Raw genomic sequence first — 25,321 nt, 5'->3', positions numbered from 1 at the left:
GGTCACACAGCCCATCTGTGGCGGGACTCGGGTTCGAATCCAGGTCAGCCCAGCTCAAAGCCCACCCTGCGAAGAGGTGCTGCCCCCACAGGGAGGTGCCCCACATGAAGGAAGCCATGGGGTCTCTTGCAAGGCCGGGCTGCCACTGACAGAGGGATACAGATAGTCGGGTGCTTGCCGGGGTAAATGGGGGAAGTGGGCCTTTTTGACTTTTTAAAGACATCAGCAGGGGGCTGCCTGGTGGCTCAGTGGGTTAAGCCTCTGCCTTCTGCTTGGGTCATGATCTCAGGGTCCTGGGATCGAGCCCCACATCGGGTTCTCTGCTCAGCAGGGAGCCTGCTTCCTCCTCTCTCTCTCTACCTGCTGCTCTGCCTACTTGTGATCTCTCTGTCAAGTAAATAAATAAAATCTTAAAAAAAAAAATGAAGACGTCAGCAAAAGCATTTTTATAGGCAGGACAGAAGGAACCAGTGCAAAGAGAGGATTCTATGTCCTCCGATGAGGAGAGGTCAGGGAGTAAGAGGACTTTGTGGGCATGAGTGTAGGGCCGGCTTGAGGACCGAGGCAGGGCCCCTCTCCTTGGACACGGGAAGCCAGCACTTTGTGGAGGGAAACTCCGATGGGAGCAGAGAGGGTGGCAGGGTGGGATTTCCCAGCACAGTGTGGGGAACGCATCTGCAGTCGCAAAAGCTGCCGTGACGTGGCACCTTCAGGACGCTGGGAAAGTTAGAGCAGCGCGCTAGGCTTGGGGTGCCAGGCAGAGGCCCCTTGCTCCAGGGGCGTGTATGGAGCCGGTTAGTGTGGCCTTTCCCCGGCCCCGCAGCATGCTCTGTAGTTGGTCTCATTTTCCTTCCAGATGCTGCCCTCCCAGGCTGCTAGACCCTCTCCCTGCGGGAGAAAAAGAAATGCATTTTGATTTCTGCAGATGTGAGGCCCTTGAAAACAAAACCTGCTCCCTCTGCCAAGGTGACACTTGCTTTTCTAGCATATGTTAGCAGTCACAAATAGTAAACCCGCTCGGGTGGCTCATCCATTCGCATATTTCATTTTAAGCCTCATGAACATTCCCTGTGTCTCTGATGAAACACCTGGTGAGTTAAAGGATCAAAACCTTAAGAGAAAAGCCTCACAGCCCTGTACGAGATTCAGCTCTTAGAAGGCACCGGTAGATTCTGTTGATGGTCATGGAAGGGCTGCACATATCGCAGGTTTCTGTGTGTAGGAAACCATGTTGGTGTTGGAGGGGTGCCAAGTACGGGTGGACGATTGCGGGGTCCTGGGCTCCCCCCCGGACTGCTCACAGTGCCGACACGTATTGTCGGTCCTTTTCTCCCTTCCACTCCGAGCACAGTGTGTTGATCTCTGGCGTCTGTGCTGCTATCACGTTAAGCTCTTTTCATTTCAAACAGTTTTTCTCTTTCTTTAGGGACTGTCTAATTTGGACCAAGTTTCTTCAGTCCCCTATTTGATCTCTAATGCCATGTTTATGTGTCTTATACCTTTTAAACCATTGATTCAATAAACACTAGGAAACACAATTCTTATCGTTATCATTATAATGAATTCAGGGGAGGCAACACATGTTTAATGTTACATCTTACAAATCCTAAACTTGATTTCAGAAAAGAATAAGTAAAAATATTGTCCAGAAAGATTAATTAAATAGACTCGTAAGTACGTACAATTAGTTTGTGATGCCCCTACGCCTGTCCTATCCTGTGTCAAAGTCAGTGTTTGTAAGACGAGACAAGAGCAAAAACGAACTGTTGGGACCTCGTCAAGATAAAAAATCTCTTTGCATAGCAGAGGAGACAGTCAACAAAATCAAAAGACAATCCACAGAATGGGAGAAGATATTTGCAAATGTCTTATCAGAAAAAGGTCTAGTATCCAAAATCTATAAAGAACTTATCAACACCCAGGAAACAAAGAACCCAGTGAAGAAATGGGCAGAAGACATGAACAGAGATTTCTCCAAAGACATATAAATGGCCAACAGACCCATGAAAAAGTGCTCAACATTACTCAGCATGAGGGAAATGCAAATCACAACTGTAATGAGATACCACCTCACACCTGGCAGAAGGGGTAAAATTAACAACTCAAGAAATGACAGATGTTGGCAAGGATGTGGAGAAAGGGGAACCCTCCCACACTGTTGGTGGGAATGCAAGCTGGTGCAGCCACTCCGGAAAACAGTATGGAGGTTCCTCAGAAAGTTGAAAATAGAGCTACCCTATGACCCAGCAATTGCATTACTGGGTATTCAAAGGTACAAATGTAGTGATCCGAAGGGGCACCCTTACCCCAGTGTTTATAGCAGCAATGTCCACTATCGCCAAACAGTGGAAGGAGCCCTGAGGTCCACTGACTGGTCCATAGATAAGGAAGATGTGGTGTGTATACACAGTGGAATATCACTGAACCAGCAAAAAGGATGAAATCTTACTTTTGCAACAATGTGGGTGGCACTGCTGGGTAGATGCTAAGTGCAGTAAGAGAGTGACAAATGCTGTACGATTTCACTCATATGTGGAATTTAAGAAACAAAACAGAGGGTTGTAGGGGGAAGAAGGGAAAAATAAAAGAAGATGAAATCAAAGAGGGAGACAAACCATAAGAGACTTTTAACTTCTTTTTAAGAAACAAACAGGGTTGCTGGAGGGGTGGGGGAAGGGGCCGGGGTAACGGCACAGATGCCCTGAGCACCGGGTGTTACATGCCGCTACGAATCACCGACCTCTGCATCTGAAACTAATAACACACTCCGTGTTAATTAATTGAACTTAAATAAAATAGCATTTAAAATGTAAAAAAAGCAATGTTTGTGCATGCCTAGGCAAGGTTTCCGTGCAACCGTGAGGTGCTGGCATGTCCATTGGCAGGAGTGACCACAGCACACCACGTGCGTCTGGCTGGAACCCGGGGCTGCACACTCAATGTTTCATAGGTGGTGACCCTGACGTTTTGCACCGCCGTTTGTGATGACCTGGTATCTGATGTCTTTTCCCCAGGAGCCGTGGAGCACACAGCACATCCCAGCGCTGTTCTCAGCCTTCTGTGGCCTCTTGGTTGCGCTTTCCTACCATCTGAGCAGGCAGAGCAGTGACCCCTCTGTGCTCCTGTGAGTACCACGCACACCACCAGGCCTGGGTCCCACCACCCCGCCTTGCAACGGAGTGGGGAGTTGGACTCTGGCCACTCACCTAGCCAGCCACTGGGGAGGGTAGGAGAAAGGCAGGCCGGACCCAACACTGAGGAAAATCAGGGGTCAACTTTCAGCACACACGTCCCCTTTGCTCTGCTGCTTTTGGAGTAAAATGCACAGGACCGGGAGCAGAGGCTGCTAGACTTCCCCTTGGGTGAACTGTGTGGGCTGCTCCCACCTCAACAAGGGTCCTTTCGGGGTCCCTTAAGCAGCATCACCAGGTGATTTTTTTGAGGACCTGACCCTGGTATCTCTGAAAGGTTTGTGTCTCGTTCTGTTGCTTTGGGTTCCCAACATGGTGGGGCTCTCTGGGTTCAAAGTGAAGTTCGTGCCTACATTTCAAAGGTATTTAATAACCATCTTCAGTCTCTTCAGATATACTTTCCTATCTCTCCTTTAATCTCGTCTTTTGAATCTTTGAGAAATACACCCTTTGGAAGTGGAAATGCTTCATGGGATGTGAGAGTTTCCGATATCAACTTATCAATCGTGATCAGATAATCAGTCATCTCGTGTAATTTTTCCCAACTTAGGGAATATTTGGGTGGCCCTAGCTCTTTGCAGGCCAGAGAAAACCAGCATTTTACACTGCCCACGTGTAGCAAAATGAAAGGCACAGAAAATGGACAAAAGTTAAATATGGTTTGCACAGTTTTTCCTCTCAAATATTTTTGCTGAAGTGTTGCATTTTGCTGCCATTTTTTTTTTTTTTTTTTTTTTTTTTTTTGTGAGGCTGAAGGCTGGTGGGCTGATGAAACAGAGTCTCTGTGAGCTTAAGCTGCTGGCAGTCAGGGTACCCATACCCCGGACTTGACTCTCACGAGGAGGGAATCTGAAAATCCAAACGGGATATTTGTGATGACTTGACCTGTACCTCTTTTCCTTTATTATGAATTGGTTAAAGGAGAGAGCCCCTGCTGCTGTCAGCAGGGAGTGGAAGTGGAAGGAAGTTGGGGAACTTCCAGGAAGTTGGGAGTGGAAGCTGTCAGGAGAGGCGGTTTACTCAAACATTGTAGTACACGCATACTTTGAATAGTAACAGCTGTGCGTTTGCTCCTTTTCAGGTCCTTTATTCCCTGTAGATTGCTTCCTAAATTTTTACACCCAAGCCTGGAAGAGCTGGCCGCAGACCCTCTCCCCAAGAAGATGCAGGAGTCCGTGGTGAGATACTTGTGTTGTATGATGCATGTAAGAGTTTTGCTCAACCTGGCGTGGAAACTTGTGGGCAAAGCTCAGGTCCTCAGTGGGGCTCCCCCAGTCAGGAAGGAGTCACCAGTGTGGGAAGAGGGGCCTTGTTTTGGTCTGTAGCCCACATGACACAGGGACGGTGGAGCTGCCTGGAGTGTGTGGCCGCTTCTTGAGCCTCTGGGAGGCCAATGACTGTGCCTGCCCTGGGCTCTCTGGGTCCTCAGTGGATGGCGGGTGCTGGGCTGCTCCAGGGAAACAAGGTCACTCCACTCCGCCCCCTACTGGCAGCAAGCGGCAGGCCAGTGTGGACCAGTCTGAGCCGCTCAGAGAAACCTTCTGCCATGCTTGTTCCTGATGTGCTCCGGGCAGCCCCTCCACCCTTTCTTGCCTCAGCCTGAAGCTGAGATCCCATACTCTGCCCATGTTCAGGGCTGAACTTTGCACAGCCTTCATTAGGAGCCCTTGGGTTTTAAGACTTAACATCTGGGATGTGGGAGATGAGAGCCTTGACAGTGATTGAAGCCCGCGAAGTGAAAGGAAAGAATGAAAGAAGGAAGTAGGAACAGAACACAAAGACTGCTCTTTGTCTACCAGGACAATGGCTTGAGGGCGGTTTCAGAAAGCCTTGGAGCAGGGATAGCTCTTTGGTATCAACTCCCAAACATTATTCCTTTGAAAAGTAAGTGCTCCTTGATGATGTACTCTCCTAGGCATGTGCGTGTTGAGCTTGCAGAGACCGGACTGCTGTCTCGCAGGCATGCTTGTCCTGTGTTTTTATTAGGAAGAGCAGACCAACAGAACAGAAGTTAATGACCCAAGGATCCCATGCTCCTCCAGCCAGGAACGGCCTGTCTGTCCGGCTTGGTCTCCACGGTGCCAGCACCCAACGCCTACTACATCGCATTGAATTTAGACAAGTTAAACTGCAGTCCGCAATTTTAAGACAATGTTCAGGACTCAGTCAACATGATAATAGGGTAAAAAATTCAGACTCAGCTGCCAGGTGCCTTTGAATGCGGCTGGAGGGGAAGCTGGAGGTTGAAGGGCCTTTTTTGCCATCACCAAGGAACCAAAGGGAGGTCACTATGAATAAGGGCGTGGATCATGAATTTTAAAAGCAGCAGTATGTTTGCAAAGCAGGGTGGTAGGTGAACCTATGGGGCTGATGGGATGGCAGCTAAAAAGGGTGGAACACATTTGAGATTGAAGCATAGATAGCATCAGCAACCTGATCTCTAAAGCTGACACCAGGAAATTTGGCAAGGTCAAACTGTCACTGCTGGGTCAGTTTCTCTAAAAGCCAGGGAATGGCCTGATGTCAACACGAAAGTTCTCCCGTGGAAGTCTGAGAAAAACTGTTCTCCCCAGATGTTCCTTGATTTCATGAATGATGACGATGCTTTCTGATTTATTCCATTGAAAAATGATGTACGAATAGCGATGAAATCGACAAGCAATTTGCTTGGCAGATGCTGCTGGTGTTTCATTAGGATGAGTAGATGTGGTGAGCGAAGCGTTAGCTTTAGTGAGTTTTCATCACTTGGACACGCTTTGTGTAATGCAGAGCACACACCTTGTAGGTAATCTAATGTGATGTGTATATTCTTTGCGCTGGAAAGTCTTCTGGTCTAATAAAAATATTTTAACAGAACTGCCAGATTCAGCTTTTACAGTTTGGTGCATAAAACCTTTTGTGCTCAGTGCAGTTACAAGCTTTCCCTTCTTGTCTCTGATTTTCTTTCTCTCTTTCTTTTTTCTGAAAGATCTTAAAGGACTCATATTGCACATGTGTGGCCCCTAACGAGCCTCCTTAAGTCAGGTTTCCAGCCCTTCCTCCTGTTCCAATGCATTCGGCCTGCAGTGGGGCCTGGGAACCTGCATGTTTACAAGACTGTCCCCACAGACTGAGCTTTGAGGAACCTCGATCTAGAAATAGAGGTGCCCAGCACTCCATCCATGGTCCTATACATGCCCATATGTACAAGGCCAGCTACGCACTCAGTTCATTACCAACATGCTGTAGTTAACAGCAATGTCAGCTTTCCGCTCCTGGCTCAGTGTCCCCTTATCCCCTGGCCTTAGGAGCCTGGTCTTCCTGTTTCTGTCCTCACCCATCCTCACCAGTCTCTACCCTCTTCACCCATTTGTCTATGTGTCTTCCATTCGATCTTTTTCTCAGGTCCTAGAAACAAAAAATAGACAGAACAACAAAACAAACAGCCTCATTTTTATCTGTACAATTCAAACAGCTTCTTGTTAACCATTAGTTGAATCATCTGGTTTTTTGGGGGGCCATGCTGTCTAGATCTGCTATGTTGTGCAGTGTGGGGCCAAGGCTTCTAAAGCTTCTTTTTAGGGTGAGAACATGAAGTACTACATAAGATGTCACAATGGATTTAAAGTGTTCAATGTGCCAAGCGCCAGTTGATTAGTTAAACGTGTCTAGAATTACCAATAAAATAGGGAACCAAAACATTAACGTTATTGAATATTATTTTGGAAGTTCTGGCTCGTGTTAAGTCCTAAAAGAAAAAAAATGTAGATTACGTTATTGTATACATGTGGAATGCACAGAAAAGTTTATTAAAATTAATTATGATCAATATGAGAATTCACTAATACCCTCAGAAACAAGGAAATTTAGAAAAGCAAGAGCATTCTAACACATTAGAAATAACCTTAGGAAATATAATGAAAACATGATCCTACTGACAATGGCAACAAAATATATGAATTGATAATAAGAGTGATTTTAACAAGTAGTGTCAGAAATGAAGAAAACCACCGCAGCTTATTAAAATGTAAATGAAGTTCCCAATAAGCGGTGATATATAGACATAACCCGATTTGGGGTAGGAAGGTTGAGATTTATTAAATTACAATTCTTTCTAATAAACTTATAGGTTTAATATCATTCAAAACAGTTCCAGAGGAATTATATTCACAATTTGGGGAAATTATTCTAAGGTTCATTTAGAAGAATAGCCATTAATAATAGTTTTTTTTTTTTTTTAATCTGAAAAAGAATAATAAGAAAGAGGAACTTAACACTTGGGGATTTAAGAGTATATTATAAAGATTGAGTAATCAGAAAAAAAAATGAGACACATCCAAGACCACAGAATGAGATCAGTGAACCAGTAAAACACAGAAAGGAGGCCAATTATTAATACAAATGTATTATGTGAAAATTAAATGTCACAATCAAGAATGGATTAATCAATGTATGGTGTCGAGGTCATTGTTAACAGTGGGAAGGAGAAACAAATTCTATGTGCCAATCCGTCACCGGACACCAATGTAAGTTAGAAAGACAAAGATCAAATGAGACTTTTCCATCTCTGAGTCTATGGCAAACTGAATTATTATAACCAAACTCTCTCCTGATTAAAACTGAAAATTCTGAATAAAATACAAAAAAAAAATAAAAAGTCCTTAGGTGTGAGAAAAAACTGACAAAAGGATAAGGAATTATTAAGTCAAAGTTTGAGTGAACAGGGGAACCAGGAAGAAGCAGAGCAGGAAGCTTCTTTTGCCCAGAGTGGGGCTGGGGGGGCGGTCGGTGTCCCTGAGCCTCAGTTGTCAACCCGCAAGCTGCAGGGGGAAGGGAGGTAAGAAACCAAAGCCCAAGGCTGCCCAGGCGGGTGCACGATGGGAGACCATGTGCTCACAGGGCTGGATCCCCGAAGCGCCCACCCTTGGAGGTACGATGAACCAGAAGAAATCCCTCCGGTTCCCAGTGCCAGGGGAATGCAAGCAGATGGGCCTCGGTGTGGAGCAGAATAATGGAACCTTGGAGGCGCTGTGATCTGCCTCGGGTTTTCAGTCCCAGTTCTAACACCTGCATGGCACAAAACCCCTAAATTTATGACTAGAGATTGAACTGGCCGCGAACTGGAAAAGGCACCTCAGGGCAAAACCAAATATTTGCTCCTCCTAGGTCTCCAACGTTTCCCAAACCAGTTTTCTAAGGAAAATGAGCAGCTCTCAATAAGAAAGAAAAAAAAAATTAACTACACAAGGAAACAAGGAACCAGTAGAAATAGGTCTTTGAGTACTTCACATACTGGAACTATCAGACACAGATTTTATTTTATTTATTTATTTTTAAAGATTTTATTTATTTGAGAGAGCATGAGTGTTGGGGGTGGGGGGGGCAGAGTGCAGAGGGAGAAGCAGTCTCCCTGCTGAGCAAGGAGCTCGATCCCAGGACCCTGGGATCATGACCCCAGCCAAAGGCAGCCACTTAGCTGACTGAGCCACCCAGGTGCCCCTAGACACGTATTTTAAAAGAACTATACCTACTTTGTTTAACGGAATGAAAGGTAAAACTTAAAGACAATAGAAAATAATAAAATGATATAGTAACTAAAAAACCAGAAAATGAAGCAGCTGAACAAAACAACACACACACACACACACACACACACACATGCACACGCGGACACATGTATGGAAGATTAGACACCCCTGATGAGAGAATTAATGAACTAAAAGAAGAAAGTATCCAGGGATATAACACTGACAAACAACTAAGAAATACAAAATAAAGATGAAGACATGTGAAAGAAAGAAGACCTAGCATAAAACTAATCAGAATTTCAGAGAAGCAGGGGGCGAGAGAGACCAGCACATCATCAATGTCTGATGAGATCCTATCTGAGAATTTTCCAAAAGTGATGAAAGGCACCTATCTGCAGATTCAAGCATCCCAGTGAAAGACAAGCAGAGGGAAATGTAAGAATCCACAGGGGACAAGCCATAGTGAGACCACAGACACCAAGGACTGAGACTGTCCTAAAGCAGTCAAACCGAACAGATTACATTCAAATGCATGACAAACAAAATCTCCCTTATCAGAATCAATTACAGAAGGCAGAAGTCTGATGTATTTAATGTTCTGTTAAAAAAAAAAGTAACTGCCAGGAGGGGGTGTTGAGAGAAGGGGGGTAGGGTTATGGACATTGGGGAGGGTATGTGCTTTGGTGAGTGCTGTGAAGTGTGTAAACCTGGCGATTCACAGACCTGTACCCCTGGGGGTAAAAATATATGTTTATAAAAAATAAAAATTTAAATCAGAAAAAAAAGTAACTGCCAAGGTAGAATTCTAGGCCCAGTGAAAATCTCTTTTGAAGGAGGGCAAAATGGAAGTATTTTAGGCAAAAGGAAGCTGAGAGACTCTCACTAAACGTAATGCTGAGACCATTCTACAGATGGTCTCAGATGGAAAGTCTAATTTTTTCATGAAAGCGCAAAGAGAAATTTAAGCAAACGTTAAGTGTATAAACCCCTAAGAAGAGGATAACCTACAACTTTGGCTGGAAGGAGAAGTGGACACAAGTCTTAAAAATTCTTAGTAATGTCTAGGAGACAAAGTTATGGATTAGCTCAAAACTGTGGTACGTGAAGGATGTATGTTGGAATGTTTAGTGTAACTGCTCAAGGAGTAGAAACGCAGCACGTAACTTCCTACTCTGTACAGAGGGAAAAATGGGATGATAAAAAAGAGTTCTTCATCAGTAACAAAACATAATAGGACTCCTGTGTGGCACTTCCAGATGGGTTATACAACCAACTGAGATGAGAAAACCTGAAAGTGCTTATAATCCTAATAAATAAAATCCTAAGTTATCTTTTGGATAATTCTAAGGTGGAAAGACTTTTTCAAACAAGAAAAAAAAAAATGGAAGTTCATTACAGTTATGGCCTTTGATTTATCAAATAATAACCAAAAAGAGTATTAAAAAATAATACACAGAATGGGAAATGATTTTTTAAATATATGTAGTAGAGAAAGCACTAGTGTTGAGATGAAAATTGCTATTAATCGATAAGAAAGCCAGATATCTCAATTAAAAATGGTCAAAATACACTTCACAAGGTAGGAAATAAAAACACCCCAAACCATGAATACACGTGTGAACTAATTAATAATCAGGAAACTCTACACTGAAACCACACCGAGTTACCATTTCATACTTCCTAGACTAACGGAAAATGAAAAGTTCCCACAATACTGTAGAGCAAGGGAATTCTTATGTACTGTTGATGGTAGTACAGTTAGTGTTTCTGTTTGGGAAACAATTAGCTATCATAAAGTTGAAGACACACAGCACACCCAGCAGTTCTGTTTCTGGATACTTACCCTGGAGTGAATCTTGCACTTTTGTACCAGAATACACATATGAGATTGTTCCTCATCTCGTTTATTCATAAGGGCCCTAAGCTGGAGCCGTTGGAAATGGCACCAACAGTGGAACGCAACAGTGTTGCTTACTTGACATGCACGCAATGGCAGGGGTGAGTCTTAGCCACAACGTAATGTTGAACAAAGGAAGCAGGACACATCTGGTGCCATCTGTTGGGTGAAAATAGGCGAGCCAAACTGCTTACCTTGTGTACACAAGGAGCAAATCATTCTTGTTCAAAGAGTAAGAAACTTACTTTCACCACAGTCCAGGAAGTTGATATGGAGCCCCCAAGAGGGGAAAGAAGAGTTTGTGATCAGGGAGCCAGATAAGGAATTTCTTAGGTACTAGAAAGCTAGATTTCTTGAATCAGTTGATAGTTACTGAGATGTTCACGTTATAATTATTTTTTAAATTGTACATACATATTTTAACCACTTTCTTATATGCCTGGACCACAATTTTAACAATTTAAAAGAAATTTTCAAAAAAGTATGAAATAAAATCAAACATTTATTCACATACTAGAAAGGGGATAATTTTCCAGGCTTGGAATCTATAAAATGAAAATAAATAAAACACTCACACATACACACACAGTTAGATGTGAGTACATAAAACTTTTAAACGTCTATAGGTTTAAAGGCAATAAAATTAAATAATTTGTTAAAATATTCGTTGCAAATTTGACAAAGTTAAATATATTTCTTATACTAACAACTCACAGTTTAATTTTCAAACTCTAATCATATGATATATATACGTGTATATATTTCATTTAGAGATAAAATATTCGCAAGTAATTGTGGGAATTATATTTAACCCTACTTTTACAGAAAGAAATGTAAAATAAATTTAGATTTTTTTGGGGGGAGAGAGAAAACGTTTATGTGCATGATTGGGGGTGAGGGGCAGAGGGGGAAAATCTCAAGCAGGCCTCACACCCAGCATGGAGCTCAACCCAGGGCTTCACCTCCCAACCTTGATATCCTGATCTGAGCTGAAATCAAGAGTCAGAAGTTTAACCAACTAAGCCACCCAGGTGCCCCGGATGGCATTCTTTTTGTCCACTCAGTCAGCACAGAATAAAATAATGATATTGCCAACTGGGACAAGATGAGATTTCTATATGGTTTATATTTGTGTAAATTATTAGAATCATCTGAGAAAGCATAATTTGTCAAGAATTTTCAAATTCATAACCTATAATATAGTAAATTGATTTGTCAGAGTTTTTCTAGAGAACGAACTTAAAATAGGAAAAAAAGATTTAGGTGCATAATGATCATGATTGCAGCATAATTCATCATGGTAAAACGTGGAAAACAATCTAATAACCTAGCGGTCAGGAAATGCTTGCCTAAACATGGCACATTCAGTTTCATTTGTGAAATTAATGTTTTGCCTTTCCACTACGGCCCTGTTTGTATGTGTATGTGTGTGTATGTTTATTGCATCACAAGATAAAAAATTCGTCATTAAGTGACTATTAGTAAGTTTTATAATAATATACATACAGATAGTGCTTACAAAAGAAAGTACAGTTGAAAAATGTATAAAATTGCATGTAAACTATGATCAGACCTTTATAAAATATCCACAGATAATCCCACACACATCATAATGACAGCTAGATCCATGCCTCAGCATTCGCAGGCAAGAATACTGGCCCAGAAAGCATAAAAATGCTAATGCTGTTAGTGTCAGGATATAATGATCACAAATGATCTATTTCCTTTCTTCTCTGTGTTGTAGAGGGCTGCAATATTATGTTATCCTATAATGAAAACATTTATTCATACTAAAAATTTGCAGAGACCTAAATTTGCATTTTGTTCAAATACTTTGTACACTGATTTTTGCAATACCTGACATCCTGTGGTTCACTTTTAAGACTTAGGATATTTTTCAAAATGAAGCGAAGATTCTAAACCTGTTGTTTAAATAAGTAATTCAAGAGACTTGGAATTATTAGCCTTCAAGCATGTGGAGAAGAAAGGCAACACCAGCAATTCTCCTTTCATATAACAAAACTAAAGTAAAACCTCAGACATTCTTACATCTTTCAGTAACAGAGATGTGTAATATATATTAAAATCATCAAAGTCATTAGAAAACCAAAATTATAAATCTTTACAGTATTAAAGGCTTTTTTGCAGGACACAAGAACAGTCTCTGAGGTCCGGGGGTTTTCAAGATTGCTTTTAAAAAGATAATATTATCATGTTTGTTATATGGTACTGCATTTAAGACACTCAATTCAATACACAAGAAAAAGAAAGGTTTGTAAGAATAAGTAGTTTTGGGGCACCTGGGTGGCTCAGTGGTTAAGTGTCTGCCTTTGGCTCAGGTCATGATCCCAGGGTCCTGGCATCGAGCCCCACATCGGGCTCCCTGCTTGGCAGGAAGTCTGCTTCTCCCTCTCCCTCTGTTCCTCTCCCCTGTTTGTTCTCTCTCTTCCTTCCTCAAATAAATAAATAAATCTTTAAAAAAATTAACACTAACTTGAAAAATCTCAATAATTACCTTTTGCCATCATATTTGGTGATGAGTCTTTTCAAAACTTTGTCTATTTGCAGCTGAGAATGGAGATGGAAAGAAATTGTTTGACTTTTTATCATTGATTTCTGAAGTTCCTTTTTCTTATTTTTAAATTAAAAAAAATTTAAACTTATTTTAAATTTATTTTTTTATTTTAAATTTATTTTCTTATTTTAATGTTCTTTATATATTAATATAGATAGAAGTTCCTTGTTGGGTATATATTTTGCAATTATTTTTCTCAGTCCCTGGCTTGCCTTTTCATTTTGTAACAATGTATTTTTGAAGAGAAAAATGTTTAAAATTTTCATGAACTCCAATTTAATGACTTCTTTTCTTTTAAAATTCCACATTTTAATGTTCTATTTAAGAAAGTTTTGCCAAACCCAAGGTTACTAAGATTTCCCCTTATGCTTTCTTTGATAAATCAATAGTTTAAATTCAGTTTATAATGTACATTGAGTTAAGTAAGTTTCATATGTGACATGAAGGAAATGTCAAGGGTTTTTTGTTGCTGTTTTGTTTTTTTGTAGATAGCTGTCCAGTTAGTTGCTCAATTCCATTTGCTGAAAAATTACCTTTCCCTCATTTAGGGGAAAGCTGTCATTTCACCTTGACACTTTTGTTTAAAATCCCTTGACTTTATATATTTCCGTCTGGGCTCTTTTTTCTGTCCTCCTGATCTAGATATATTTTTGCTCCAATACCATCTCTTCATAATTCCTACGGTTTTGTCATAAGCCTTGAAATCAGATATTATATATCTTCCAAGTTAGTTCTTCCTTTTCAAAGTTGTTTCTACCTTTTCTCAGACTGTTGCATTTCCAAGTAATTTTTGAACCAGCTTAGCAATTTGTACAAAAAAGTCCTATTAGGATTTGATTAGGATTCCACTGGATCTGTATATCAGTTTGGTAAGAATTGACTTCTTAGTAATACTGACTGAATCTTCCAATCCATGAACATGGTATATCTCTCCATTTATTTCTTGAGTTTCTTTCAGCAGGTTTTTGTAGTTTTGAATGTACAGGTTTTGTACATTTTTGTCAAATTTATCCCTAAGTATTTTATATTTTTTATGCTATTATAAGTGGTATTTAAAAAACTAAGTGTGTGAAATTATGGTCCACATCATTAGTCATTGGAAGAATGCAAATTAAAGCTATAATTAGCACTACATCAAGGTTTCTCAGCCTCACTGTTGACATCCTGAGCCTCATAATTCTGTGGTCAGGGACTGTCCTGTGCATTGTAGGGCATTTAGCTACATCCCTGGCCTCTATGCACCAGATGCCAAGGTCACTCTCCCTCTTCCTGAAATATAGTGGTCAGAAATGTATCAGGACATTGCCAGATGTTCCTGAGGGGATAAAACTGTCCTTTTCTGGGAGCTGTTACAGCACTACACAACCCTGGAATGGCTAAAATCAAGATTACTGACCATACGAAGGGTAGGCAAGGGTATGGGGTAATTGGAACTCTCACACACTGCCAGTGAGAATGCAAAAAGGTTACAATGACTTTGGGAAACCGTGTGGCAGTTTATTTTCCTTTCTTTTTTAAAAAGATTTTATTTACTTATTTATGGGGGGGGGTAGGGAGAGAGAGCATAAGGAAGCAGAGAGACAGGCAGACTGAGAGGGAGAAGAAGACTCCCTGTTGAGCAGAGAGCCAGACATGGGATTCAATCCCAGGACCCTGGGATCACAGCCGGAGACCAAAGGCAGCTGCTTAACTGACTGAGCCACCCAGGCACCCCTGTGTGGCAGTTTCTTAAGAAGTTAAGTATAAACCCACTATGTGTTCCAACCATTCTACTGAAAGCATTTACAAAGAGAAATAAGAGCACGTGTCCAGAGACATGGCCATGAATATTCATAGCTTTATTTGTAATCACCAAAAACTGGAAATATCTCAAATGTCTACCCACAGCTGTGTGCACACAAAGGAATATTACTCAGCTATAAACAGCGGTGGCCTATTCATACAGACAACAACGTGGATTACTCTCAGAATAATGACACTGAGTGATTGAAGCCAGATCAGAGAAGGATACATTTTCTACAATTCCACTTATATCCCATTCTAGGGATGAGATAAACCATCGTGATGGTGCCGATCAGTGGTTTCCTGTGGACAGAGGAGACAAGGGGGCATAGGTTAGGAAAGGTTAGGGGAGGAAACTTGGGGGCATGATGGCTGTGCTACCTACCCTAATTATGATTATGGATTTCATGGGGACGTTCATATGTCAAAACTCACCAAGTGGTATTCTTTATACACATGCAGGGTTTTGTATGTCAGGCTTATCTCCCTAGCCCTGCTTAAAAAATACAATACAGAAAAGAAATGGGCAGGAGGAACATTTGAATAAAAAAAGGCCCTGCAGTCATTTGTATTTACAACGGATACTCATGACTCTGACAAAAATCAGTGGAATTCCCATATGTCATCCAACTGTGAAAAAAATAACCATCACCAGAGCTCATTCTCCCTCTTGCTTTCAGGAACCCAGAAATGTAACCCTCCTCTTCCCAGAAGTTGCCCCGATGGCCCACTTTGCCTTAGGCAGGATTCAAATTAGAATATTTGAGAAAATGTTTATCTTCCTTCTGGGTTAGCAGTCAGTAGTTTTTAAGTGACATAAAACCATGTCAGTAAGAAATAGGAAGGAAAAGTTAACTTCTCTTCATAGCCTAAAGATTCAATGAGTTATACAGATCTTTCCTTCAGGAAAATCTGGCCTTTTGTAAATCTTTGCAATAAAAGTATACCTAAATTTTGGCCGTTCATTAATAGTAAATTTCTGGTGAAAACCTTGTGATCACAAAAATTTTATAGATTCAGAATGAAAAAAAAAAAAACCAAAAAATAATTTGCCCTGCTTAAAAATCAGGGAAATTCTTAACCACTTTTTAGCCATATTATTTATACCATTACTAAGAATAAATCTAGAAGTTAGTTTATCACTCTATGACTCTTCTCATATTCAATACCTGTATGTGAATTATAGAACAACTTTAGCAGATAAATGGACATTGAGAATATATCTCTTCATTGTATTATTATTTTTAAAAGATTTTATTTATTTGAGAGTGAGAGTGTATGTATGTGCACACACACACACATGAGGTGGGGAGGGGCAGAGGGGAGAGAAGACGGAGGGAGAGGGAGAGAGACGATCTTAAGCAGAGTCCCTGCTGAGTGTGGAGCCTGATGTGGGCTTGATCCCAACCCTGAGATCATGACCTGAGCTGAAATCAGCTGTCAGACGCTTAACCAACTGAGCCACCCAGGTGCCCCTCTTCACTGTATTATTAATTACTTTTACCAGGAGTGTTGATTTTTTCATCATATGGCTCCAGGTTTATTATTACTCCATTTAAGCTGTCTTTCTGATTTCTTCCCATCACTTTGGGTGCTAATTCACTCAGAAAGCCAGCAGTACGACTTGCAAGAATGCCGCATTTTAATTTTAAAAACAAGAAAATAAATGTAGGGAAACAGATGTACACAGATAAAATTTTCTGGCACAGAACATTCAATACAATGATTTAAAAGGCATTATTCCCTTTCAGTATGAGATATTGATATATTTATAGCGATAGCTTCAGAGTTTTCCAGTGCATGGTACCTTAAAATGTTCAATAATTGTGTACTGCAGCAAGTTAGCCTCTGTCAAAAGAAAAAATGTGATGGTCCCTTGTGTCTCTTTAAGATTTCTCAGCCAGGACTTTTGTGCTGGATTTGCACTAACAGGCCATCCTCCCTATGATATTCATGCAGTATTAATAACATCCTTTGGTCTAACATTGTTTTGTTTTCCCCTAGCCCCCGCTTACACCGCAATTTTATGTGATGGAAAATTATTAGCAACTTACTGACATTTTCATTTTCTGCATACATATCCGTGATACATGATTTAAATGATTTGGAAGTGGCCTTTATTCAATCTGACTGGGAATTAAACTGTGAAATCTTCTGGCCCAAAGAAATAAGTGAATGTGTAAGAGGCTTCTGTTTGGCAAACAGCCTGCATGTAAACTCCACTGAAGCCAAGATGAACACTTTACCCTCCTTTACCAGACCATGGGCTCTTGTATCTGATCTTGGTTCGTAGAGAAGAACCTTATGCCTTTTATATGCATAGAAAGCTTGTTTCCTGCTGTGGTTAGCAGGTGCAGGCTGACCTTGCCCTGTGCCTTGTTCTCACGGATGGCCCATCCCGTATGTGCCCCTGGGAGCACATCAGGTAAGTGATACGCCGGAAGAGTAGGGTGTCCAGAGTCCGTATCCTGTTCCCTGACTTGACCGGTGACTACAGAGTTACCAAGAGAACAAAGAAAGGCAGACTTTACAGCTGGTTCTCTCTTTGCAGAAGGACATCTTAAAATCGGATCTCGTTATTTGCTCGGTGGCTGCTGTTCTGTCATTTGCCATCAGTGCCAGCACTGTGTTCCTGTCCTTGCGCGTACGTATCCATTCGACTTTATGCTCTCCTCTCCCCACCTTCTTAGCTTCCTTAACCACAGAGCCCGCTGTGGAGCTCCGGGGCATTGGCAGAATAGTGGAACCGGAGGAGAAAAACAGGACACCAGTAAGAGGTTTAAGGAACATCCCTGTGTGCTGCGAGGAGTTACACCCAAGATGAGAATTGGTTCACATGGCAGATTGAGTTCAAGTGCTTTATCCTTTGTCCTCCCACACCCGGGAAGCTGTGCTGTTTGTTAGAGCATCAGCCCACGTCCTGGGACCCAGTGGTAGTGAGACAGGCTGACGGCACCCTGCGGGGAGCAGAGACTGGAGGCATTAACACATCAGGAGTCAGACAGAGGTCCTGGAGCCAAAAGGAGCTTTGAAATATAATTTTCAGTTAGAAAAACAAGTGACGAGCTCTAGATGGGGTTTCTGGCTTGACATTCCAACAGTTACTCTCTCCAAGTGGAAGTATTACATGCTCAGGCGCTCCTTCCAACAAGGAAAGTCTGTTAGTTGCATTGGTTATTCTCAACCTCTTCTTCTTCTTCTTCTTTTTTTTTAATTAAATTTTTTATTTTTTATAAACATATATTTTTATCCCCCAGGGTACAGGTATGTGAATCACCAGGTTTACACACTTCACAGCACTCACCATAGCACATACCCTCCCCAATGTCCATAACCCCACCCCCCTTTTCCCAACCCCCCTCCCCCCAGCAACCCTCAGTTTGTTTTGTGAGATTAAGAGTCACTTATGGTTTGTCTACCTCCCAATCCCATCTTGTTTCATTGATTCTTCTCCGACCTCTTCTTTTAAAAACAACAGCAACAAAACCAAGAGCAGATTTCCCTTGGTCTTTGAACTTCCCGGGGACAGCTCTCAACGCCCCCCCCCACCCCCCGCCCAGTCCCCAACTTAGTGGCTCACAACACAGGTGGGTTTTGCGTGGAAGAAATTTTTGGAAGCCTGTAATGAGAACTGGGGTTGCCTCTCTGTTCTGCTAGAGGGAAGAGGGTAAGGGCAGTAGCGTTATGGATTATTCACGGACGACCCTCCCCTCTCCTGCGAGGCTAAACAATGAGATTTGCCCTCTTGTACCACAGCCATTTCTCAGTGTTGTGCTGTTTGCCCTGGCTGGCTCGGTGGGATTTGTGACCCATTATATGCTCCCTCAGCTCCGCAAGCACCATCCGTGGATGTGGATTGCACACCCCATTCTTAAAAACAGAGAGTATCAGCAACGGGAAGTGAGAGGTCAGTAATATATCCCTCGTTCAACACCAGTGGTGCAGCGGTAGGCATCCTTTATACCACAGTGTGCACAATTTATGTGAATGTCTGAATGCCTTGGAACTATGTATTTAAGAATGATTACATGTTACGTTATATTGTTAGATGTTACATTATATCTATCTTACCATCATTTTAAAAAAGGAGACTGTGTACCTTGGAGTATACAGTATTGTTTCAGAAAAGAAAGCTAAAATGGAGTGAATGTGAACTCTGTTGTATAAAAACAGTACTTGGTTATTTAGTATTGGGGAAGATTAATTTATATCATTCCGACCTCAAGATTATGCTGCTCCAGCTTAAGTTGGCTGGGGACCGGGAAGAACACCTCGCTGCCCTCCCATCCTCTACAAAGCTTTTTTTGGGGGGGGTGCGGCTGGGGGGCACGTAGCAGAAACTGCTGAACCTTTCGGACCTCTAAACCCTTGAACTTCCCTTCACTGGCTCTGGTTACTTAGACCTAGACCCATACTTGATTGCTTTAGGAGTTCTCGGGGCTATTTCTAGTCATAATCTAGACAGTGTCAGAGCTTCTAGGTAAGGAATCTCGGGAATTTCTCTGGTAGCTCTTCCCTTGCTCTGTGATCAATGGATGGCAGAAGGATTGATTTATCCCCATTTTCAGACACACTGAAGGCATTGGTCAGAGTTTATAGCTATAGTTTATAATGAGCTAGCACTATAACTTTATAGCCCTCTGTACCCCCTCTGTTGTAGAGGGACACAGTCAGTTGTCATCCCATCCAAGCACATGGGTATGTGAGTGGGGCCAGGACTGCTGAGCTGTAAGTGGACTGGACTCAAAAGGCTGGTCAGCAGCAACTTTGGTGGACTAGTGTCACAAAGGGAAAAGGGGGCAAAATAATCTAAGAATGAAGACGCAGAAGAATCACTTAAAATGGTGTTAAGAGCATTTCATCAAGGAGCATCTCGGGGTGGGTATGAGGAGCTGTCTTGATCTAAAACAGCCGACTCGGGAAAAGTGTAGATCATTTGGTAGAGAGACATGGCCTCATGGGTCTGCCGCCCAGATAGGGTTCGGGAGGTGGAGAAGGGTCATCACCCCAAATGCCCTGCCCTCAGAGACTTCCCCTTCCCACCTGCAACACCAGCAGCTCACTTAAGGGTGAAACTTAATATATTCGTGCTTAATATTTATATATATTCATGTATACATATGTGTATATTTTAATTAAATTACTGCATATAATATACATTTTTTAAATGTTCTGTTCGATGTCAGGTGCTACTTTAATATAAATGATTGTCAGTATTATGAAACCTGAAGGAAGATGGGCTCAGAGCAGGGCAGTGTGTACAGCTAGTTCATGTTACAGCTCGCTGTGGAGAGAGGCACGTCCCAGACAGGTGCCTGCTGGTGGCCACGTAGAGCAACCAGAGGAAACTGATTTCTACAGAGCTTCTGAAAGTATTAAGATCACATCCCCCTCTCATCTTCCGAATCTTTAGGAAGACTAAGTTTTGGGGTGAAATTTGTGGAATTTGGGGGAGGTGTTGTTATTTTGGCATCATTGATCTTGGGTGGAGATTTGAAGTATGAGGCTTTGCCTCGAGAGGCTGCATGCCTATCTGTATCCATATCAACTACCCCTCCCTCTGCTTAGCTCTTTGGATGCCCTGGGATGAGCACAGAGAACTTGTCGAATTGAGAGAGAGAACAGAAAGACAGATGGGGCTCGGGCTCAGCTTTCCGTGCTTGTTCAGAGTGTGGAGTTCGCAGGGACGATATGGAATTCAACAGTAAGGAGTTTAGTTCAAAACCAGTTTGTCTGGTTTGCTTTGGTTTTGGTTTTTAGTTTGCTTATTTTGTTCGTGTGGTGGTTTTCTTTCCGGAATCTAACAGAGCCCAGTTTAAAACAGAATCATTTAGACGTTTTAAACCTGTGTGGCCTTTTCAGTACCGGATTCCAGTCCAAGTAACGTGAGCGTGTTTGCATGTTTCAGCTCCTCTTTGAGGGCGAGTAGCCGGGTGGTGCTGGGTCTCTGTCCCATACGCTGGGCTGGGAGCTCATGCCTGTGAACACGGGCTCTGTGGATGTTTCTCCCTTGCCTGCATTAGCTGTTCATAAGCCACCTGAATTCTAGCCAAAAGTAATAGATTTGACAAATTAGGCATGTAATGAAGAACAGATTGCATTTCAAAATTGTGTGCATAGACGGAAAATCCAAATATTTAAAATATGTTGGTATGAACTCATTGAAAAGCCATTACTCATTTTCGTATCATCTGAGTCCTGAGTTTCCTTCCTCCTCTGCCCCTGGCCTTCTGCCTTCTAGATAGTTCACTCTTTATTTCTACTCCTAAGAAAACATGCACAGGAAATTCAGACCAACGGTATACCTTTTAACGTGAAAACTGTGCTCAAATCTTCTCTCTTCATCGGATCACAGATTATTATAACTGGGAAAGAAGAGAGAGCAGAGCAGGGTGAGCGGATCCTGTGGTAAAGCCACAGAATCCCCTAGTCCCCTGGCAGACATCGCTAACTGAGAACAATCCAAAAACCGGGCCCGGGGCAGGCATTGAATTGGCATGTGAGGTGAGGCACATGTGCTGTCCCGTCTTAGAGTTCATGGAATGCCATCCCACGCTGGGAGCCTGCAGAAGTCAAGGCACATAACTTCGGTCCCAGCAAGTCTGTGGCCAGTGAGTGACCAGCACCCAGGCCATCTTCCTCCAGTCCAGTGCTCTCTCTGTTACCAGCTCGGCTCTCGGTGTAGCGCGCTGATCGCGTGTAGCTTGTATGCGGCTCTTGGACAGCATGGTGCCGCCGTCATTGTTACCCAGAAGGGCTTCATCACTGCCGTAAGCTCCAAAGAGTCCAACGTGCCGTCGTCCCAGGCCAGCTGTACAAAGCTTTAATCCTGGGTTGAAACAGACTTGACTCAGGTCAGATGATTCAGCCTTCAGGTCTCTGTTTAAAAATCAGTCCCTCTAAAAGTCCTTCCTTGACCACTTGGGTCTGACTCACTTCCCAGCTGCAACCCTAAACCTCCCTTTCCATCATAATCTCTCAAGTGAGTGTAAGCAACATGCCTGTTTGTTCGTGCTGGCTGGCCACTGCTTACTGTGATGCTGGGCACAGAGATGTGTTCACTGAACGGCACTTCATTTAAATATCACCCGCCTTCTATACACTAGAACAAATTTAAACTTGGTGTATAGACTTACTTTCAGTTTACTTTCCTTTCTGCATACCTCCAATAGGTAATTTTACTTGACATATAAAATTACATGGAGATACAAAATAAATTTTGATATAAAATTCAGTCTACAATAAGTTGAAGACTGAAAATTGAAACATGTATTTTTTTTAGCCAATTCAGTTCTTTACTTTGGGGACTCATTTAAGTAAACTTTATTCCATCCTAGCCCCAACAAAATGTTTCACTAGTATTTGAGCTAAAAGAATAAAATTCTGTCACTCATAATACAGTTTAGCTGACATATGGTGATGTGGCTATAACTGACATATTAATAGGATGTGAAATTGTTCAATCTGAGTGATTCATGCTGAAAATAACAAGATAACAGAGTAGACGGCACTACAGATGGCACCGTATTAGTCAAGTGTGGAACTTTCCAAGACCAAATGTTTAAGAAGCACTGTAGTTTTAGAAAATAAGACAAATCAATGATCCTGAATTGTGATGGTAATTCCAAACAAATGACTTCATTGATCAGCCTCTGTTATAAAAGACTAAGAAGCTGAATCTGTTTGAAAATTTATCTAATGGTAATAAATACATATCTATCTATAGTTATTTTGAATATAAATGTACTAAATGTTCCATTCAAAAGTCCTACGGTGACAGAACAGATAAAAAAAAAAAGACCCATCTATATGCTGTCCACAAGAGACTCATTTTAGACCTAAAGACACCTGCAGATTGAAACTGAGGAGATGGAGAAACATCTATCAATCATGTAAATGGATATCAAAAGAAAGCTGGGGTGGCAATACTTATATTGGGCAAAATAGACTTTAAGACGAAGACTGTAACAAGAGACAGAGAGAGGCACTGTATCATAATAAAGGGGATAATCCGACAAGAAGACCTAACAATTGTAAATATTTATGCACCCAACCTGGGAGTACCCAGATACATAAAGTGGTTAACAAACATGAAGGAGTTAATCAGTAATAATACAATAATGTTGGGAACATTAACACCATACTTGTATCGATGGACAGATCATCTAAACGGAACATCAACAAGGAGCAATGGCTTTGAATGATACACCGGAACAGATGGATTTCGTGTTATTTTTAGAACATTCCATACTAAAACATCAGAATACATATTCTTTTCAAGTGCACATGGAACATTCTCCAGAATAGATCACATATTAGCCCACAAAACCAGCCTCAACAAATTCAGGAAGATTGAAGCCATACTATGGTATCTTTTCTGACCACAACACTATTCATCTAGAAGTCAACCACAAGAAGAAATCCGGAAAGACCACAAACACATGGAGGTTAAATAACACGCTACTAAATGACAAATGGGCCAACTGACTCAGAGAAGAAGTTAAAAAGTACATGGAAACACATGAAAATGAAATCACAATAATTCTAAAACCTCTGAGACGCAGCAAAAGCAGTTCTAGGAGGGAAGTTTATAGCATTATAGCCCTACCTCAAGAAGCAAAAATATCTCAAAATAATCAAAAATTTAAAAAAAATCTCAAACAATCTAAACTTACACCTGAAAGGGCTAGAAAAAGCACTACAAGTAAAACCTAAAACCAGCAGAAGGAAGGAAATCACAAAGATTAGAGCAGAAATAAATGCTATAGAAACTGGAAAAAAAAAAAAAAAAGAACAGATCAATGAAACCAGGAGCCAGTTCTTTGGAAAAAAAAACCAGAAAATCAATAAAATTTATTAACCTCAAGCCAGACTTATTGAGAAGAAAAAAAAAAGAAGAGGACTCAAAATCACAAATGAGAAAGGAATGATAACAACCAACGCCACAGAAATACAAACATTTATAAGAGAATATTATGAAAAACTATTGGCCAACAAATTGGGGACCTAGAAGAAATGAATAAATTCCTAGAAATCTCTAACCTACCAAAATTGAAACAGGAAGAAATAGAATTTGAACAGACTGATGACCAGCAAAAAATCAAATGAATAATCAAAAAACTCCCAATAAACAAAAGTCAAGGACCAGGTGACTTCACAGGCAAACTCTACCAAACATTAAAAATAAGGTAATAACCATTTTGAGTTTATCTTTGTGTACGGTGTAAGAGAACGGTCGAATTTCATTCTTCTACATATAGCTGCCCAGTTTTCCAAGCACCATTTATTGAAGAGACTGTCTTTTTTTCCACTGTATATTTTTTCCTGTTTTGTCGAAGATTAATTGACCATAGAGTTGAGGGTCCATATCTGGGCTCTCTACTCTGTTCCACTGGTCTATGTGTCTGCTTTTATGCCAGTACCATGCTGTCTTGGTGATCACAGCTTTGTAGTAAAGCTTGAAATTTGGTAATGTGATGCCCCCAGTTTTATTTTTGTTTTTCAACATTTCCTTAGCGATTCGGGGTCTCTTCTGATTCCATACAAATTTCTGGATTATTTGCTCCAGCTCTTTGAAGAATACTGGTGGAATTTTGATCGGAATGGCATTAAAAGTATAGATTGCTCTAGGCAATATAGACATTTTAACAATTTTTATTCTTCTGATCCAAGAGCATGGAACAGTCTTCCATGTTTTTGTGTCTTCCTCAGTTTCCTTCATGAGTGTTCTGTAGTTCCTCAAGTACAGATCCTTTAACTCTTTGGTTAGGTTTATTCCCAGGTATCTTATGGTTCTTGGTGCTATAGTAAATGGAATTGATTCTCTAATTTCCCCTTCTGTATTTTCATTGTTAGTGTATAAGAAAGCCACTGATTTCTGCACATTGACTTTGTATCCTGCCACATTGCTGAATGCTGTATGAGTTCTAGTAGTTTGGGAGTGGAGTCTTTTGGGTTTTCCATATAAAGAATCATGTCATCTGTGAAGAGAGAGAGTTTGACTTCTTCATTGCCAATTTGGATACCTTTTATTTCTCTTTGTTGTCTGATTGCTGTTGCTAGGACTTCTAATACTATGTTGAACAAGAGTGGTGAGAGTGGGCATCCTTGTCGTGTTCCTGATCTCAACGGGAAGGACGCAAGCTTTTTCCCATTGAGGATGATATTTGCTGTGGGTCTTTCATAGATAGATTTGATGAAGTTCAGGAATGTTCCCTCTATCCCTATACTTTGAAGCGTTTTAATCAGGAACGGATGCTGGATTTTGTCAAATGCTTTTTCTGCAAAGATAAACTCAAAATGGATAAAAGACCTCAACATGAGACAGGAATCCGTCAGAATCCTAGAGGAGAACATAGGCAGTAATCTC

At 41.4% G+C, this 25,321-nt stretch overlaps 1 protein-coding gene and 1 long non-coding RNA gene across 2 annotated transcripts in view; one reads left to right on the top strand and one right to left on the bottom strand.

Moving 5' to 3' along the window:
- PCNX2 (pecanex 2) overlaps positions 1-25,321 on the top strand; it is a 285,897-nt gene that overhangs the window by 123,128 nt on the left and 137,448 nt on the right. Inside the window, exons 16-19 of the mRNA XM_082718946.1 lie at positions 3,015-3,124; positions 4,273-4,369; positions 17,504-17,596; positions 18,709-18,859. Coding sequence (XP_082575072.1) covers positions 3,015-3,124; positions 4,273-4,369; positions 17,504-17,596; positions 18,709-18,859 — 451 coding nt within the window. The remainder of the gene's footprint in view (positions 1-3,014; positions 3,125-4,272; positions 4,370-17,503; positions 17,597-18,708; positions 18,860-25,321) is intronic.
- Positions 432-25,321, bottom strand: part of LOC309858066 — a 38,301-nt gene continuing 13,411 nt past the window's right edge. The window contains exons 2-4 of the long non-coding RNA XR_014308030.1: positions 15,182-15,255; positions 2,307-2,371; positions 432-888 (exon numbers count right to left, since the gene is read on the bottom strand). This is a non-coding gene — a long non-coding RNA (uncharacterized lncRNA). The remainder of the gene's footprint in view (positions 889-2,306; positions 2,372-15,181; positions 15,256-25,321) is intronic.

This window comes from Mustela nivalis, assembly GCF_964662115.1.
Source record: "Mustela nivalis genome assembly, chromosome: 2".
Classification (NCBI taxonomy): Eukaryota; Metazoa; Chordata; class Mammalia; order Carnivora; family Mustelidae; genus Mustela; species Mustela nivalis.
Note: the sequence above shows the minus strand (reverse complement) of the source record. Positions and strands in the feature narration are given on the sequence as shown.